This window comes from Cotesia glomerata, linkage group LG3, assembly GCF_020080835.1.
Source record: "Cotesia glomerata isolate CgM1 linkage group LG3, MPM_Cglom_v2.3, whole genome shotgun sequence".
Classification (NCBI taxonomy): Eukaryota; Metazoa; Arthropoda; class Insecta; order Hymenoptera; family Braconidae; genus Cotesia; species Cotesia glomerata.
The window spans coordinates 13972113-13990255 of NC_058160.1; the positions used below are offsets into that span (position 1 = coordinate 13972113).

General features: G+C 32.5%; 4 protein-coding genes across 4 annotated transcripts; all 4 read right to left on the bottom strand.

Moving 5' to 3' along the window:
- Positions 1–1053: 1053 nt before the first annotated feature.
- LOC123261357 lies at positions 1054–4055 on the bottom strand. The gene is made up of 3 exons (XM_044722949.1): positions 3776–4055; positions 1709–3673; positions 1054–1589 (listed from the first exon to the last, which is right to left on the bottom strand). The coding sequence occupies exons 1-3, from the start codon at positions 4053–4055 to the stop codon at positions 1054–1056; spliced, it is 2781 nt and encodes a 926-aa protein (XP_044578884.1).
- An 843-nt stretch (positions 4056–4898) lies between these two features.
- On the bottom strand, positions 4899–6218 carry LOC123261358. Its single transcript, XM_044722950.1, has one exon. The coding sequence runs from the start codon at positions 6216–6218 to the stop codon at positions 4899–4901; it is 1320 nt and encodes a 439-aa protein (XP_044578885.1).
- Positions 6219–12666: 6448 nt separating this feature from the next.
- On the bottom strand, positions 12667–13263 carry LOC123261359. Its single transcript, XM_044722951.1, has one exon. The coding sequence runs from the start codon at positions 13261–13263 to the stop codon at positions 12667–12669; it is 597 nt and encodes a 198-aa protein (XP_044578886.1).
- A 2430-nt stretch (positions 13264–15693) lies between these two features.
- Positions 15694–17394, bottom strand: LOC123261361. Its single transcript, XM_044722952.1, has one exon. The coding sequence runs from the start codon at positions 17392–17394 to the stop codon at positions 15694–15696; it is 1701 nt and encodes a 566-aa protein (XP_044578887.1).
- Between the last annotated feature and the right edge of the window lie 749 nt (positions 17395–18143).

The window sequence follows — 18143 nt, forward strand, 5'->3', positions numbered from 1 at the left end:
ATCCACTTAGGATAGTTTCCGTAATTGTTTTAAAAATTATAGTTAATTTGGGATCAGGATATTAAATAAATTGTGCGTCGATTTGTAGGGGAATAAAATGAAGATTTATTTATCCCCAGAGGAGGAAAACTCAGTTGCACTGAGAAAAAACCTCCTCGAATGAAAAAAATGTACAAGTAAGAACGCAAAGCGTGTAGTGCGAATAAGACTATGTGTAAATTGCCGTCGCAATCAACACGAGGTGAGCTCAACCTTCTTAGAAACGCAAAATGTATTAATTCAGAATTCGTGAATTGACGCTAACTTTTAAGCTAACTAGAGTCAATTAATAGTGAAATACTAATTAATTGACGTACAATGTCAGTGTAGAGACTGATTGATTGATTATAATTATTAGTGTAGGAACTAATTAGATAATTTGACGTCAGAATTGAATAATTGATGAAATTTGATTTGATAGAATGATGGTTAAATGTCGAACGATGAATTTAATGTAATTTATTATAAGTATTGCGTATTAACTATGGATTGACTAAAGCCGCGTGGCTGATGCAATCCTTTCTCAAAATGGCGCGCAATAACCGCGTGGCGTCACTTATTAATTTTGATTTATTTAACTCACTGAATAATTACTAATGAAATTTAATGATTCGAGAATTTAATTGGTAATTGAAATTAATGAAACTAATAATATTTAATGAAAATTTTAAGTGTTAAAGTAAATGCGTATTATACGTGATAAATCAGAAAACGATTGACACAGAGTAGTCGTACTAGTACAAGCGTCCAAGCACAACTGCTTTCCGCCCGCCACGCGAGCCGGCTTCTCTCCCGCTAACCAGGGCGCGCATGAGCGACAGCCATGGTGTGACACGAATTTACACGAGTTGGAGCGATCAAGCCCGAAGGCGCAACTCCTCATATAAATTTCTATTGAATGTTTTTTCTATCGGTTAAACATACTCCCCCCGTTGCGAAGGCTGAGCAAGATGGTATGAATAGTGTTTACAATTAGTTACATTACATGATTACAATGTTTTGATTTTATAAAATTCAAGAATTGATTGGTAAAGGACATAGTAGAGTGATATTTCGTGTGTATATCCCTTGAGCCGTTCGGATTGAAGCTACTCTTGTCACATCATCATCTCCTGGATGAATGTCGACCACCACTCCCAGCTGCCACCCCATACATGGTTGGTTTTTATCCATCAATAAGACGACTTGATTGATTGAAATTTCTCCTTGAGAGGAATGCCATTTTTGCCGAATTTGAAGTTCATGGAGGTATTCCAAATACCAACGTCTCCAAAAGTCTTGTCTAGCCTTGATAATGAATTGCCAAACATTGAGTCTGTTATCTGGAACATCAGAAAAATCATTTTCAGGCAGCATTGTGAGAGGACGTCCTATTAAAATATGAGCAGGCGTCAAGGCGATAGGATCATTAGGATCACTAGATAGAGAACAGAGAGGACGAGAATTTAGTATAGATTCTATTTGGATGGTTAGAGAATTCAATTCTTCGAAAGTGAGAAGTTGGTCTTTTACCACTCGTTTAAAGTGGTGTTTGAAGGATTTTACCGCTGCTTCCCAAATACCACAAAAATGAGGAGATAGTGGAGGATTGAACGTCCAGATAATGTTTTTGCGTACAGCATATTCGTTAACGGAATTTTGATGGGATTTTGAATTAAATAACACATACAATTCCTCAATTGATTATTTGCGCCTACAAAATTAGTACCATTGTCCGAATAGACGTGAGTTGGAACTCCTCGTCGACCAATGAAACGACCAAATGCCCCGAGAAAACCTTCTGTTGTTAAATCGCTAGCAATTTCTAAATGTATAGCTTTAGTAGCCATGCAAACAAAGACGCATCCATAGACTTTAATTTTTGTTCTGTTTCTGAATTTACGTTCTTTAATAAAGAGCAGTCCAAAGTAGTCTACACCCACGTGGGAAAATGCCGCTGATTCGGTGACTCGAGATCTAGGTAAATTAGCCATTTTACCTCGCAGTATTACAGGCTGATGTCGAATGCATGTGACACAATTTTTTACAATTTTACGGATCTGGTTTTTACCGTCTAGTAGCCAAAATTTGTGTCTAATATTTGAAAGCGTACTCTGTATACCTGAATGGTATAATTTTTCATGTGTTTCTCTAATAATTAAATCGGTAACATAATGACGTGAAGGTAATAAAATAGGATGTTTCTTTGAAAAAGATATAGGAGCATGTTTCAAACGACCTCCTACTCTCAGTAGTCCGTCTGAATCGATAAATGGATTGAGACATCGCAATCGTAAGTTCTTAGTCTCTCCGGTTTCCTTAATTTGTTCGATTTCATAATGATATTGTTCGTTTTGAATCATAGTCAAGATTTTTATTTCAGTTGATAATTTTTCTTCTACGCTTAAAGATTTGTATTTGAAGGCATTATTTTTTAACACTCGTAAACAATAAGAAAGGGAAATTATAAGTTTGGAATATGATGAAAATCGTTTAAACAAATTCTCAGTAGTGGCTAATAAACAGGTAATTTTTCGAGTACCTGGAAGTTCGGAAGGAACAGCAGGCTTTAAGTTAGGCCAATTAAGAGAGTCCTGTGAGAGCCACGTGGGACCTTCTAACCACATTTTGTTATTTAAGAATTCAGAAGGAAGTTGACCTCTAGATAAACAATCTGCCGGATTGTCTTTGGTTCTAACATGTCGCCATTCGACTTTACTGCCAAGAGTTTGAATTTTTGTTACGCGATTTGCTTCAAAGACCTTCAGAGAGTTAGGAGACCGTTTGAGCCATTGAAGTACAATAGTTGAATCAGACCAAAACGTAACTTTAGAAATATCAAAGTCAAAGGAGGGAATTGTGTCTTTATATAATTTAGCAAGTAATAATGCTCCGCATAATTCTAATTTTGGAATTGTAACATCTTTGATGGGAGTAACTCGAGATTTAGAACAAACTAATTTTGTAAGTACGTTTCCGCGTTTATTTACTGATCTTATATAAATACAAGCACCATAGCCCACTTTACTAGCGTCACAAAATCCGTGCAATTGTATGTCAGTCGGATTGGGAAGTAAAATATTGCGCTCAATAGAAAAATCTTTAACCAGAGGTAATTGTTCAGCAAATTTACACCAGTGTGAATGTAGCTTTTGTGGGACCGCTTCGTCCCAGTGGACCTTCAATTTCCAACAGTCTTGAATGATAGTTTTTGCCGCTAATACTATAGGACCCAGAATTCCGATAGGGTCGAAAATTTTTGCAATATCAGATAAGATGGTTCGCTTAGTTATTTTTCGCGACGAGTCAATTGGTTTGACTGTGTAAATAAATTCGTCCGTTAGAGAATTCCATGCAATGCCTAAAGTTTTAGAAATTGGATCATCATTGATAGCACAATCTAAATCTAAAGTTCTTTGATCGAAATTATCCAGTGCATGTCGATGATTTGAAGCCCATTGTCTGAGTTCAAATCCACCTTTTCGCACCAGTTGAATGATTTCATCACGCAATTTTAAAATTTCGGTCAAAGAATTAGATCCAGTTAATAGATTATCGACATAAAGATCTCGTTTTAATATTTTTGAAGCTGCAGGAAAATTATGAGATTCGTCATCAGCAAGTTGGGTTACGGTGCGTATAGCTAAAAATGGGGCTGCAGAAACCCCGAACGTAACTCGTTTAAGTTAAAAAGTGCTAATATTGTTATTATGATAGTAAAGAATTCGTTGAAATTTGTGATGATCCGGATGAATACAGATTTGCCGATACATTTGAGCGATGTCAGAAGTCATAGCATAAACAAAGGTGCGGAAACGCAAAATAATAGTGAAGAGATTGTCTTGTATAGTAGGTCCAGTTAGTAGAACTTCATTCAATGAGATACCTTTATCGGTTTTAGCTGAAGCATCAAATACAACGCGTACCTTGGTGGTAGTACTAGATGTTTTAATTATCGGATGATGGAGCATATAATACCCAGGTCCACTATCATCCGGTACGTGTACCATGTGGCCAAGATCGATATATTCGTTCATGACTTTAATGTATTCAGCCTTTAATGAGGAATCTGAATTTAGTCTCCTCTGTAAGGATAGAAATCTTTTATAAGCTAGTTGTTTAGAATTTCCGAAATCGACATCGTCTACGCGAAAGGGTAATTTTACTACATATCTACCGTCAGTATCGCGAATAGTGTTATTTTGATAATAGGTCTCACACGTAGAATCATCAAAGGATCGAGAATCCTTAGAACCTAGGTCTTCAATATTCCAAAATTTGGTTAATTGACTCGATAGATCAGTTAATTGACAAGTTACAGGAAATACATCTTTATCATTATTGACTCCCCCCGCTACGACCCAGCCCAGTTGTGTTTTTTGTAGTATTAAATCACAATCATTTTGTGAGCGATTAATCTGTCCGACAGATAGAAGAGAAAGTGTGGTACCTTAACCGATAAGGACATCTACAGGTCTTGGTATGTGAAATTGTGGATCAGCGAGTATTATGTTTTTAGGTATGCATATTTTATTACGTGGAAACATTTCATTCGGACTTAATTCTGCAATTTCATCAACGGTTAAAAATGACAATGTTCTTTGAAATTTATCGTTTAAAGATTTACAATTTATTTGTACGACATGTTTTGAAAGGGTTTGCATTCCATTAACAGCCCCGATTGGAATAGAACAATTTTGCATAGGAAGTTTTAATTTATTAGTCAAATTTTCAGTAATAAAATTAGCTGTTGCACAGGTATCAAGTAAAGCGCGAGCTTGTATGAATTTACCTGCTGAGACACGCATCTGGATGAGAGCACTCATCATCAATTGAAAACGCGGTGTTCTAAGTATGGTTGTATAATTATGAACGACTAGTCAAGCTGTAGATCCCTTATCAGTTGTTACAGTAGCGGGTGATTCGATTTTGGCAGAATCATGTTTTGATACGTTAGCATTATTTGTTTGTTGAGTTGCATTTTGATTAATGTGCAATGTAGTATGATGGAATTTCTTACAGACTCGACATCTGCTAGAAGTGCAATTTCCCTGGTGTACGCGAAGACAATTATTGCAGAGTTTACTAGATTTTACGAATTTTATGCGTTCTCCTACAGTTAATGCATTGAATGTGTGACATTTATAGAGTGGATGTAAATGTTTGCAATATGGGCAGGCAGAAGAGGAGGTTGTCACTAAAGCTCGAACTGGCGTGTCAGTTTTTTGTTTCTTCAAATTATTATTCGAGTGCTCATTACGTCTTCGTTTGGAAGAATGATCGGAATCGCGATGTTTATCGGGTCTGTGTGTATTAAGTCTGAAGGCAAAGTTTGAGATAAATTCACAAAATGATTCGAATGTTGGGAGAGTGTCGTTGTCAGTGAACATTTCTTGCCATTTGTTTTTAATTTCTGATGGTAACTTATTTTCTAATATTCGTACAAGTAAGGATTCGGTAATATTAATTTGAAATGACTGTAGATTATTTATATGTTGCCGAGCATCATCTATCAACTTGTTTAAATTATCTGTTGTTGGGATCGAAATTGTATTAAGATTAAGTATCGAGTCATAATGTTTACAAATTAATGCTCTTTTCTTCTGATATGTTTTAGTTAAAAAATCCCAAGCTTTAATATAATTCTCTGCACTCGCATCAAAAAGCGCTAGCTTGTTAGTTGCTGAGCCAATTAAACATCCGCGGAGGTATAAAAATTTGTTTAGATCATCAAGATCATTACGTGTATCAATAAGTGTTTTAAATGTGTTTTTGAAAGATAGCCAATTTTCAAAATTACCATCGAATTTAGGTAAATCAGTAGTAGGGAGTTTAGCAAGTCGTTGAGTCTCAACAAAGGTAGTATTTCCCGCTGTAGTATTATTCGTACTAATGTTTACATTATGTGAATTATTATGGTTAGTCCTATTCAATTGAGTTAACTTTTCAAATTGATCCATAAGATCGTAAAATAATGTACGAACGTCTTCCGCGAGATTTATTTCATTATCCTCTGGTGTAGTTAATTCGAGTTTCTCAATAAGTCTTTCATATTGTTCAAATAATTCCTTTACTTTTGTAAAGCGATAGTTAATGGACTTAGTTTTAACACCTTCAGCTGTTAGTTCATCCTGAAGTTTAGTAATTTTCGAAGCTATCATTACGCGTTTTTGTTCTAAAGAAACCCTTGGGTTATCCATTTTGTGATAAATTTATAAAAATAACAGTAATAATAATCGTGATAAATATTAATTGATAATTAATTGTCTTATTTCTATAATAAATAGATTACTTGTGGTGATCAATTTATCTAAGAAACGACTTAAACACTTAATTATAATTAATAATAAATAATTTGAGAATTAATAATGAAGATAGAGATTAACTAATAATTAATTATTCTGTCGAACAATAACTAGTCACCATACAATGACCAATTAATTGTCGATTATTAAATAATTAATTAAATTAAATTATACGTAAATAATAAGAATAATAACGTACGTAAATATTTAAATGATAACCAATTGCACTATTCGATTGATAAATTGATTGCTTAGTGACAACCAATCCGTCAGTCAAACTTGGACAATTAATTAAAATTACAAATGAAAAAGTTGAATATATTGTCAAGTGATAAAATGATATGATAGTTAGTATGGAATAAATTTTAATAATTCAAAAACTTATCTCATATGTGTTGAAGTCCAACGATGCTGGCAGCAGCTGGGTGGTGTAGTGATTGGATCCTTGGATCGTCTTGCTCGTCTTCGCAAATCAGGGTTCGTGTGCACTTCAAACCTCACAGGAGGCACCAAATGTTTTGTCGAAAACTATCCACTTAGGATAGTTTCCGTAATTGTTTTAAAAATTATAGTTAATTTGGGATTAGGATATTAAATAAATTATGCGTCGATTTGTAGGGGAATAAAATGAAGATTTATTTATCCCCAGAGGAGGAAAACTCAGTTGCACTGAGAAAAAACCTCCTCGAATGAAAAAATGTACAAGTAAGAACGCAAAGCGTGTAGTGCGAATAAGACTATGTGTAAATTGCCGTCGCAATCAACACGAGGTGAGCTCAACCTTCTTAGAAACGCAAAATGTATTAATTCAGAATTCGTGAATTGACGCTAACTTTTAAGTTAACTAGAGTCGATTGATAGTGAAATACTAATTAATTGACGTACAATGTCAGTGTAGAGACTGATGATTATAATTATTAGTGTAGGAACTAATTAGATAATTTGACGTCAGAATTGAATAATTGATGAAATTTGATTTGATAGAATGATGGTTAAATGTCGAACGATGAATTTAATGTAATTTATTATAAGTATTGCGTATTAACTATGGATTGACTAAAGCCGCGTGGCTGATGCAATCCTTTCTCAATATGGCGCGCAATAACCGCGTGGCGTCACTTATTAATTTTGATTTATTTAACTCACTGAATAATTACTAATGAAATTTAATGATTCGAGAATTTAATTGGTAATTGAAATTAATGAAACTAATAATATTTAATGAAAATTTTAAGTGTTAAAGTAAATGCGTATTATACGTGATAAATCAGAAAACGATTGACACAGAGTAGTCGTACTAGTACAAGCGTCCAAGCACAACTGCTTTCCGCCCGCCACGCGAGCCGGCTTCTCTCCCGCTAACCAGGGCGCGCATGAGCGACAGCCATGGTGTGACACGAATTTACACGAGTTGGAGCGATCAAGCCCGAAGGCGCAACTCCTCATATAAATTTCTATTGAATGTTTTTTCTATCGGTTAAACAGCAATAAACAATTTGAGATGGTTTGCCGGACGATCAACTTTTAAGAGATTGCAGTTTAAGTCACCCATAATTAGAATATTATTATACAATGGATAAAATTTCGCAAATTGATTTATGAAACTATCCAATAATAAGCCCTGCGGTCTTCTATAAACAGCTGAGAGGAGTATGCGATGACCGGACGGTGATAAGACTTCAATTAATATAAACTCAGGATGATTTATATCGTCAGCTTCGGATGAGTATAATAATTTTGATTTCAAAGAATTATGTATAAAACATGCAACACCTCCACCTCTGATATAATGTCCACTTGAATGTATTAGCCCTCGATCACGACGCAGAACCACATAATCCTTTAGCGCAATGTCACTGTCAGGGGTAAGCCAGGTCTCAACAACCGTAATAATTTGAGGCTTTAGCTCCATAACTAGGGCTTCAAATTGGGCTGTGTGGGCAGAAAAACTATTTATATTTAGACTTAGAATGTTTAATGATGAAATGCTAACATTATTTTTACAAGGTAATTGCTATTCGAGTTTAGCCAGGTCAGCTTCAGAAGAAATCATGATTTTAGATGAATTATCGTCCTTTTTGGCATAAATTCTTCCCTTGTAAACCCAAACATATTTAAATTTAAAATGCTTAGCTTTAGTTTTAGTGGTTTGTAGTAATTTATAAACTTGACTATGAAGAAATTCATTGATGTAAATTTGACGACCAGAATCAGTTTCAGAACTGGAATCAAAGATGTTATTTACTTTAAGTTTTTGTGAGCGACGTTTTATATCAATAATGTGATGGCAAACATCAGATGATTTTAGATGTAAGACATATGAATGTGAAATTTGCTTCCTGTTTGAGGCGCTTTGTTTCCCTTTGACATTAAAATTGCGAATACTCAGAATTTAGCATATTTATGTTGATGTTACTTAAAAAATATTATTTATAGATATTTCGTCTGATGCGGTTGTGTATAATCCAAACAAAAACAGTCTTACTGTAAGAATCGCGTCAAGTCCATGTTCATTGAACTAAAATTTATTAAAAAAAAAAATTAACTCTTAGCAAAAAAATATGAAATGAAAAATTATACTTTACAACAAAATAAGAAAAACAAATGATACTTTACAAAAATATGTAAAATAAAAATGAAACCAAGTTACGATTACAACTCTTAAATCGATAAAAATTTTATGGCAAATTTAAAACTTAAAAAAAATTTTTGGACGTACTTGGTGCGTGTCAATAAGTAACCCAAATTTTTTTAGGCCTCATAACTACAATAATTTATACTACAAATTCATGGGTAGGTAAAACTCCAATAGTTACATAAAAATAATAATAGATATTAAGCTGTATTTAGGGATAAAGTAATAGAAGTCCAAATCAATCATTAGCATATCGAATTAAGGGAAATAATCTTATAAAAATTACTATAAGAATAGTTGTTAACATTAAAAAAATATTGTATGCCTCGAAAGATGAGAAATATTGCGTAGGGTATCGAGTGCTTTTAACTACTTATCAGTAAAAACTATTTTATCTATCCCACACAATTTAAAAGAATTTGAATCCATCTTTAGTTAATTTTTCATGGCAGAGGTATTTATTTATTCCAGTATTGAATGTTACTTGATAAATGTAACAAACATTAGAAGTACATTTTTAAAGTAACCTAGTTTTATAGATAAGAAAATTTTTTAGCGGGTTGTGAAAATTATTTAATACCCCATGCGACAATACTTCTTTTAACATTTATTTAACACAAAATATGTTTTGATTTTTAGCATAATACGCTTCAGAAATTTTTTTGCTTAATTTAGACGTTAATTTGTTTTTCAAATTTCTGTAATAAAATAGATAAAGATCGAAAATTTGATAACTGGAAAAATATTGATAATTTTGGTTTTCTATTCGTTGGAAATAAATTCAACTTAACAAAAACGTTTTATGACTAACATACATGATTATGAATAAGATAGTAACTGACATTCATTCAGAAAATTTATGACGAGTTCTTAATAAATAAACAATATAATGAAAATTAATCTCATATTTTTGTGTATTATCTTTCGAGTGTTCAAAACATTAACTTAATTAAATAATACAATTGTCGTGTGGGGTATGGATATATTAAAAATTATTTCGCATGAAGATTCATCTCTTCTACAAAACATTATCAAAAAAATTCCAATTATAGCGTGAAAGTACCAAGATTCTTTTATTTACTTAACGTCTCTTTATCGCTTAAGAAAGTTACATAACGAAATGTTAAAAAAATCATCAATAAGCATAATAGCAAATAGAACAAGAAATTTCTTGACTAGAGAAAAAAATTCTTTGCTCAAGAAAATTTTCAGGTGCCTGAAGAAAAACCGAAATTGTCTTGGCCGAAGTAAAAATTATTCTTGAAAATTCATTCTTGCTGCAAGTAATTTTTCTTCAATGAAGACCAATTAACTACTTGTATCGAGATTTAACTTTTTTCACTGAAATTAATTTTATTGAGTCGAGTGTTTCTTTATTTAATACAAAAATTCATTTACTTCAAACAAGAAAAAAATTTTTTTTACTAAGAAATTTCTGTTTCGGCATGAGTAATTAAATTACTTTAGGCTAGCAGCGCCACCTACTTCAGCTGAGAAATAAATTTTCTCACCTTGAAAAAATTTTGATCTTGAATCTTTGATTCCTGTTTTAGATTATTTTACCCGGGCACGAAAAATATACTTCTACTAAGACACTAAATTTTTTGGAGCAAGAGAAAAATTTTCTCAAGATAAGAAAGTTTACTTCTACCAAGATATTTAATATTTTGGAGCAAGAGAAAAATTTTCTCAAGACAAAAAAATTTACTTCAATGGAGAACTTAATTTTTTGGAGCAAGAAGCTGAATTTTCTCAAAACAAGAAAGTAGTTAAACAGGGGGAGATAGAGGCCAACTCCCGAGCGCCATCTAGTGGTGGTGGGCAGAGCTTACCCTCTGTCGGTAACTTACCTAGCGCTATCTGGGATATCGACGGGTGATTATTTGTTACCGACATTTCTGAGCGTGAATTTGGAGGGCGCTTTTGGGCCTTATGTGGGGTGGGGAGAGGTTGTTTTTGAATTTCGGCGGGGTTATTGGTGGGGGTTATATTATTAATAAATATTCTTATCTTATGAACAATTGTTATCTAATAAATTTTATTATCTTTATGAGTCAGTAACTTTCTATCTAAAAATTTATTTAATCTATTTATTGATCAGCATTCTTTTACTAATTAGTCATCATTTATTTGAAAAATTAGTTATTTTATCAAATTGTTGATCAGCTTATCAGCTTTGTGACTCATTTTTAGTAACAAATACCCCCAATTTTCATCTATTTTTGGTGGGGATTCGGGCTATAAGACCCAACAATACTCACCACATATCTACAGTTCTAAAAATTTTTTTTCGAGTGAAGTCGTTCAACGGATGGTACTATGTTTGTTGATCAGTTTTTTAAAGTGTTTGGTATCGAATTTCTCATTGAAAACCACGACTTGTTGGATGTTCTCAGAGACTTGACTGTTTGTCCCAGCACACTCCAACTCATAGACACCCTTGATGAGCTTATCGAATTACTCAAACATTTGAGAAATCATGAAAAGGATATTCTTAAGTCTCGCAGTTGTGTTTATGATGCTATTAACGATTTAGTCTATCCAGACTACAGAATTAATGTTGACAACGACTCAGAACATTCAGACTCTTTTGAATTGTTCACTATTTATTCAACTGCAAGCATCTTCATTCATCAAGCTCGTGAATTTGCTCAAGTTATTACAGACATTATAAAATTATCTGCACTGAAAGAGCGTATGACTCAACAGGAAATTATTGAACAGATTTCAAAATTGGAGCTATTGAAAAACGATTAGCGGAGGAATAGACAAGATGGAGATCATCTTAGATATCACAGGGTTTGAGATACGTGGCGAAGAGTTTATAGTTAAAGAACTTTGTGCGATTAATATTTCTGGTGACATTATCAATAGAGGAGCGTATGAGTGTAGATATTACATCTTTAAACCACCGTTTGATAACCCTAATGAAGGGTGGGTTTCAGAAACCACCGATTATAAGGGTTACAAACATGGAATACAATGGGATACTGGTGCTACACCATATGATATGCGAAAAAATGTTATAAAAAGCTTAACAGATAATGCGCGTACTATTTATGTGCATGGTGCATGGAAGGTAAATTGGCTTGATCTAATGACTGATACTACGCTTCCAATTATTAATATCGAAAATATGCGTTTGTATTCTCCTGAAGCTGTTATGTCTTATAAAATTTATCGCTGTGAGAATCGGTGTCATCATTCAATGAATTTCAATTACGCTTGCGCATACGAAACTTCTCAACGATTTAAGCGATGGATCATAGAATTTTGGGGTGCTGGAACTTCATATGAAAAGTCGATTGAAATTTTTTATAATCTCAAAAGCTTATCTAGAATGCACACTATCGATATCACATGCTTAGATGAGAAATTTCTCCTCAAAGTAGCTCCGAAGCAAATCAAAGATATTTGGGATAAACTACCAGGTCATCTACAGAAGAATAAATTGATTGAGGGGTATAAATACTGCATGGAGCATTATCGAATTGAAAAAGAAAAACCTGATCAAGATGTTTGCGGCATCTGGCTCTACCCAATCAAGAAAAATTGTTATGAGTGTAGACGAAAAAAATAATTTGATCCATCATAATTAGCGTTAAATAATAATAATTATAATAAATACTTATGTAATATAGGATGAATTAAATAATAAACGTTTATTAAATTTGTAATTGTTTATTTTATTTGCATTTCAATACAAATTTATGTTATTTTCCTTACATTACTACTTATAGGATTATATTCAATAATACGATCATGTAATATTAGACAGTATGCAGCTGTACTATCAGGAAACTGATTTTCCGATTCAAACTCAATTCGTATATCAACAGGTCCAGACTTGATTGATTCATTTTGCTTTGAGCAATCTATAATGTAGAGTGGTGCGTCAGTTAAAAATTTAGCTTTCGTTAATAGAGGCTCTGGATCTTTATTATAGTATGACACTTGAAAATAAGTAAACATATCATATATTAATGCATACTGATTTCTACTTATGTTGAGATTTAAATTTCCATAAGGATAACTCTGAGAATTCAGAAATAGCTTCACATCTTTAATATTACAATGATCGAATTTGCTTGCATCTTTTGTTGCAACGTTTTTTCTTGCGGTTTGAAATCCTAAAATTACGTATCGTGGTTTTTCCAGCTGAGTAGAAGTCTTAATTGGCCAAACATGCTTGGTAGTTTTTGGTAGCAGTGGGTACTCATATAATTGCCAGGTTCGGAAACTCAATGGGATCGCTGGATCATGAGAGATGAAGTTTAATGTTTGAATTTTCTGCTTATCAGACATGGTGATGTATGGAACGTTCCACTCCACTTTGTTGAGCACAATTTTTACTTTGATGAGACACAAAAATCCTAGAGGACAAGACACTAGATTCGGGATTCGACGAAGAGGCTCACAGCTTTTTATGGGTGATTCACCAGTGCAGTTTCATGAAAATAATACTTTGATTGTGAAAAACAAAACTATTTCATTAACTCCAGGACTGATTGAGTTGATATTCAAGAGTGATCCTCTACAGCGTCTTATAAATGAAAGTGATTTGAAAGTTTACAAAAATCTAGTGCTATTAACGAATACACATACAAAGCATTACGAGCCGGATCGAAGTCTTTACACTGAAAAGTCTATCAAATATAGCAAATATATATCCAAGCTAACTCAGTCGTCAATAGAGGGTCATGGGTTACCTAACTTTATGACTGCTTCAAGAAAACGGAAAAATATTGATTATGTTTACTGGGATGATCCTAATGAGCTTGTTGATAGATTACGATTACTTATGGCATCTCAAGCAGCTGGTAATTCTAGTCACTCTAACGAGATAATATCAATTATTGAGGAATTGCGCGAGGCTCAGATTATTTATTAAAGTTTTCTTTATAATATCATCATTTACAAGTGAACCGTCAAGTCAAGTGGATCATAAAAATGATGATTGATATATTTGGACGTACGTCATCATCTAAAAATGACATTCAGTATAATAAAGGTATTCTGGGTGCACCAGGAGTTGGTTTTAAGTTAACTAGTGATGGCAATTTTAATTTGGAAGGAAAAAGAATGTGTAATGTTGCTGAACCTATAGATAAAAATGATGTTGTTATATTATCTAGCATGCATTCAATTGTCAATCGAGAGATAGCAAAGCTTAAAACTATAATACATCAAAATAAAAAACGTATTGCTGATCTTGAATCCGGGGATCTCAAAGATGTTGATGTGGTTGATGTTACAATAGGAGCTGGGAATGATAAGTCTTTTAAATCAATTACTGTAATAAATAACATCATTCACGAATTGGAAGCTAAAGTGAACACATTGAATAATATTATTAACAATCAAGAAAATAAGATAAATAAATTGGAAAGTCGTCTTAGTTCATTAGTAAGGTCATTGCTGCGTGATGAGGAAAGGATAAAAGAAAACGCAAAAAAGATATCTGAAATTGCTAAAAATGGTTGATAAAAAAGAAGTTATTGCTAGAGAGCTTCACCGATTAGCTCGAAGAAATTATCCCCGTCGTCATGTTGACATACGTGGGATTGATGAAACATGGCAAGCTGACTTGGTTGAGATGATTCCATATTCTAAATTAAATAGTGGATACAAATATTTGCTTACAATAATAGATATTTTTTCAAAGTATGCATGGGTGGTCCCCATTAAAAGTAAAAGTACTGATGATGTTAAAAATGCAATGAAAAGTGTACTTCAAAAAGGCCGCAAACCACAAAATCTACAAGTCGATAATGGGAAAGAGTTTTATAACAAAGAATTCAAAAACCTTATGAAACATTACAAAATTAACATGTACTCAACATTCAGCAATTTAAAAGCTTCAATATGTGAACGATTCAATCGAACACTCAAAAATAAAATGTGGCAGCAATTTACCAGTCGAGGTACTTATAAATGGGTTGACATGCTTCCGGATTTGGTGAATACTTATAATAACACTAAACATCGAACAATTAAAATGAAACCAGTCGATGTAACTGCTAGTAAAGAAAAACAAGTACTGCAAATGATATATGAACCTCTTAAAAAGAAACCTCTCATGCTGAAAACTAAATTTAAAGTTGGAGATGAAGTTCATATAAGCAAGTATAAACATATATTCGAGAAAGGATACACACCAAACTGGACAACAGAAATTTTTACTATCAAGACTGTGCAAAATACAAATCCTACAACTTATAAATTGGTTGACTACCAGGATCAACCGATTCAGGGTGGCTTTTATACAGAAGAACTTAACAAAGTAAAATACGATGATATATATTTAGTTGAGAAAATTATCAAGGAACGTGGGAACAAGGCTTATGTTGAGTGGTTAGGTTTTGACAATTCACATAACAGTTGGATTAATAAATCTGATATGTAATGAATAAATCTCATATCTAATGGATACATCTGATATGTAATGGATAAATAAATTGTTAAACAAAAAAATAATTTCAAGTTTTGTTCTTTTATTGAAAAATCCTTAATCTAATTACATTTATTAGCGTAAAATATAAATATTGAATAGATCTATACACATTTATAAGATTCTTAATTATATCTAGCTCGTTTATTAGGAGTTTCTTTATACCCCCAGGGTAAAGTATCGGTTGAATCATCGATTAACTTTCTTTTATTATCCTCCCAACTTAATGCTAATTTTTCTTGTTTAATTGTTTCTACTTTATGCTTGCTACTTTTGATAATATATTAATGACGTCTAATGTTAATATGATTCATTAGACACTCTTTATAATCTTTATAATCATCAAACTTAATTTTCCGTACAACTGCACCTTTAACACCTTTTGCTCTCTTTTTAATTCTATCTGCAGGCTTAGAACAATCAGGAACTTTATAAGCATAGAGCTTAGCTCTTAAACCAACAAACTCAGTCATAATTTTACCATTGTTCTCATCTTTCATGAGACCTAATACTTTTTTATTTTTTAATGGTATATTGTAAATATTATCATGAGGATAGTCTGAGGTATCAAATCTATCTATATCTTGCTTGATATGTTCATATACATTAGGTATATTAAATTGATATATTAAACTATCGGTATCTGTATATAGTAATTTTGATTTATCACCACTAAACTTTTCTCTTATATAGTTATAATGAAAATCATAAATATATGTTTTTGATAAATCTAAAATACTAAAACCAATATATATCGGCTTATTGAAATATACATTAACTTTGTTTAACTCAATAATAACCAAGTTTTCATTGAAAATCATGAAGCTATGAAAGTTTGGAGATGAAATCATATTTATTGCTCCATATCTTCCAAGCCATTTACTAGTCATTTTTACATCTTTATGTTTCCTAACATTTTCCATCGTCTTACCGAATACAGCATTATTCATAAGCTTATAAAAATCTTTCTCAAAGTCATTTTTTGCTAATTTTCGACAGTCAGTATTTTTTTCAATATATGGTTTAAGCCATTCTGACTGTCTGAATCGCAAAACTCGATGGATTTTTACAAGCTTCAAACCTAACTCAAGACTTTGCTTCAAATTCTTATAATGAATGACATATTTTTTCTTTGAATAAAGTGTTGTAGCTAATTTGGATTGTTTGCTTCCCGGTGGAATGAAATGTTCGGGACATAATGGTAAATCTTTATGGTTATCATGAAGTTCAAGTGGGTAATCTAAATCTACCTCTAAAATGTATCCTACATCATCATTATCATTCAAAAAGTTATTTACATTATTAACATTCTCGAATTCTGAATCTTCAACCCACTCAAAAGATCCATATGGTAGAGAAGAGCACATCGCAGCTCCATATAAATTATTCACATCATAATACATTATATAAGACTCTGGATCATTTTTATTGAAATTTTGACCCATAAATCGATTATTTGCTTTAGCATATCGGTTTGTACACTGTGAAACACCTCCTCGAATACCTTTCTCAAAGAAAAGTATAATTTCAGCATCATCTAATAAGTCTAATTTAACACCCGTATGCTTTAGCATCGCATCGAAAGCTAATCCAGGAATTGTATAATAATGTGCTGGATCTAATTCATAGGTCTTATAACAATTATAACGGAAATTCTCGAAAATATCCGCAAGTAACAATACATCAGTTTTTAAGTATAGATCCGAATATTCACCTAAAGTTTTTATGTTAAACTTATCCCATACATGTTGAGCATGTTGATAATCCGCATCAGAAATATTGTCATCATTAAGTTTCGAGTAAAATTTATTTTTTTCTGGTAAACGATCATAGTTTAATTTATCGATTGAGTCAATATATTCATAAGGAAATACACCTTTGCGGGTAACTAATTTGAACTCATCAATATTTTTATAATATTTTTGAGTAATGCTTTTGTCATTATCGGTAAGGTTGGATGCTAGCTTATCAATGCTCGATGCCATAAAGCGAAAAGAATCTATGAACCGTAAATTTACAGAGGTGCCCCCTATAGATTTAGAAAATGAAATATACCTCTCTTTGTTTACAGATAAAATATTTGTTACCTTTAAAGGCTGTTGCTAATGAGCTTATAATGAAATGTGAATCGTATCCAGATAAGTTGTGAAATACTATAGGAATTGTATGAGACTGTTTGTAATTAATGTTACATGACTGATGACTCGGACCTCTATATTTACCAGTAAAATGATTATGATCTTTGCATCTGATAAATATTAAACTTCGTTTTCGTTTTAATATTATTTATTTTAAAGTAAGAATTACAAAATGTGTCGTCTTCTTAACTTTTCTTAATAACAACTGAACTGATAACTATGTCTCTATGACGAATAAATAATAAAATAAATGAACAGAATTAAATGTCATGACAACATAAATAAATCAATAAATGATTAATAAAAAATAAATAATGTAGATGGTGCTAAAGTGCTAAATTTTGATTAGTCACTTAACACGCCCTTCTCAAATTTTGCACTTTGACAAATTTTTAGTCCCATTGCATCAACAAGACGATAATGTGAAGGTCCTGGAAGTGGTTTCGTGAGAATGTCAGCAGGCATTATTTTAGATGGAACATGCCTCAATTTTATTTCATTATTTCTCACCAATTGACGAACAAAATGGTATCTTGTAGCAATATGTCTAGTACGTGAGTGACAAGTAGCATTTTCTGCAATGTACTTTGCTCCAC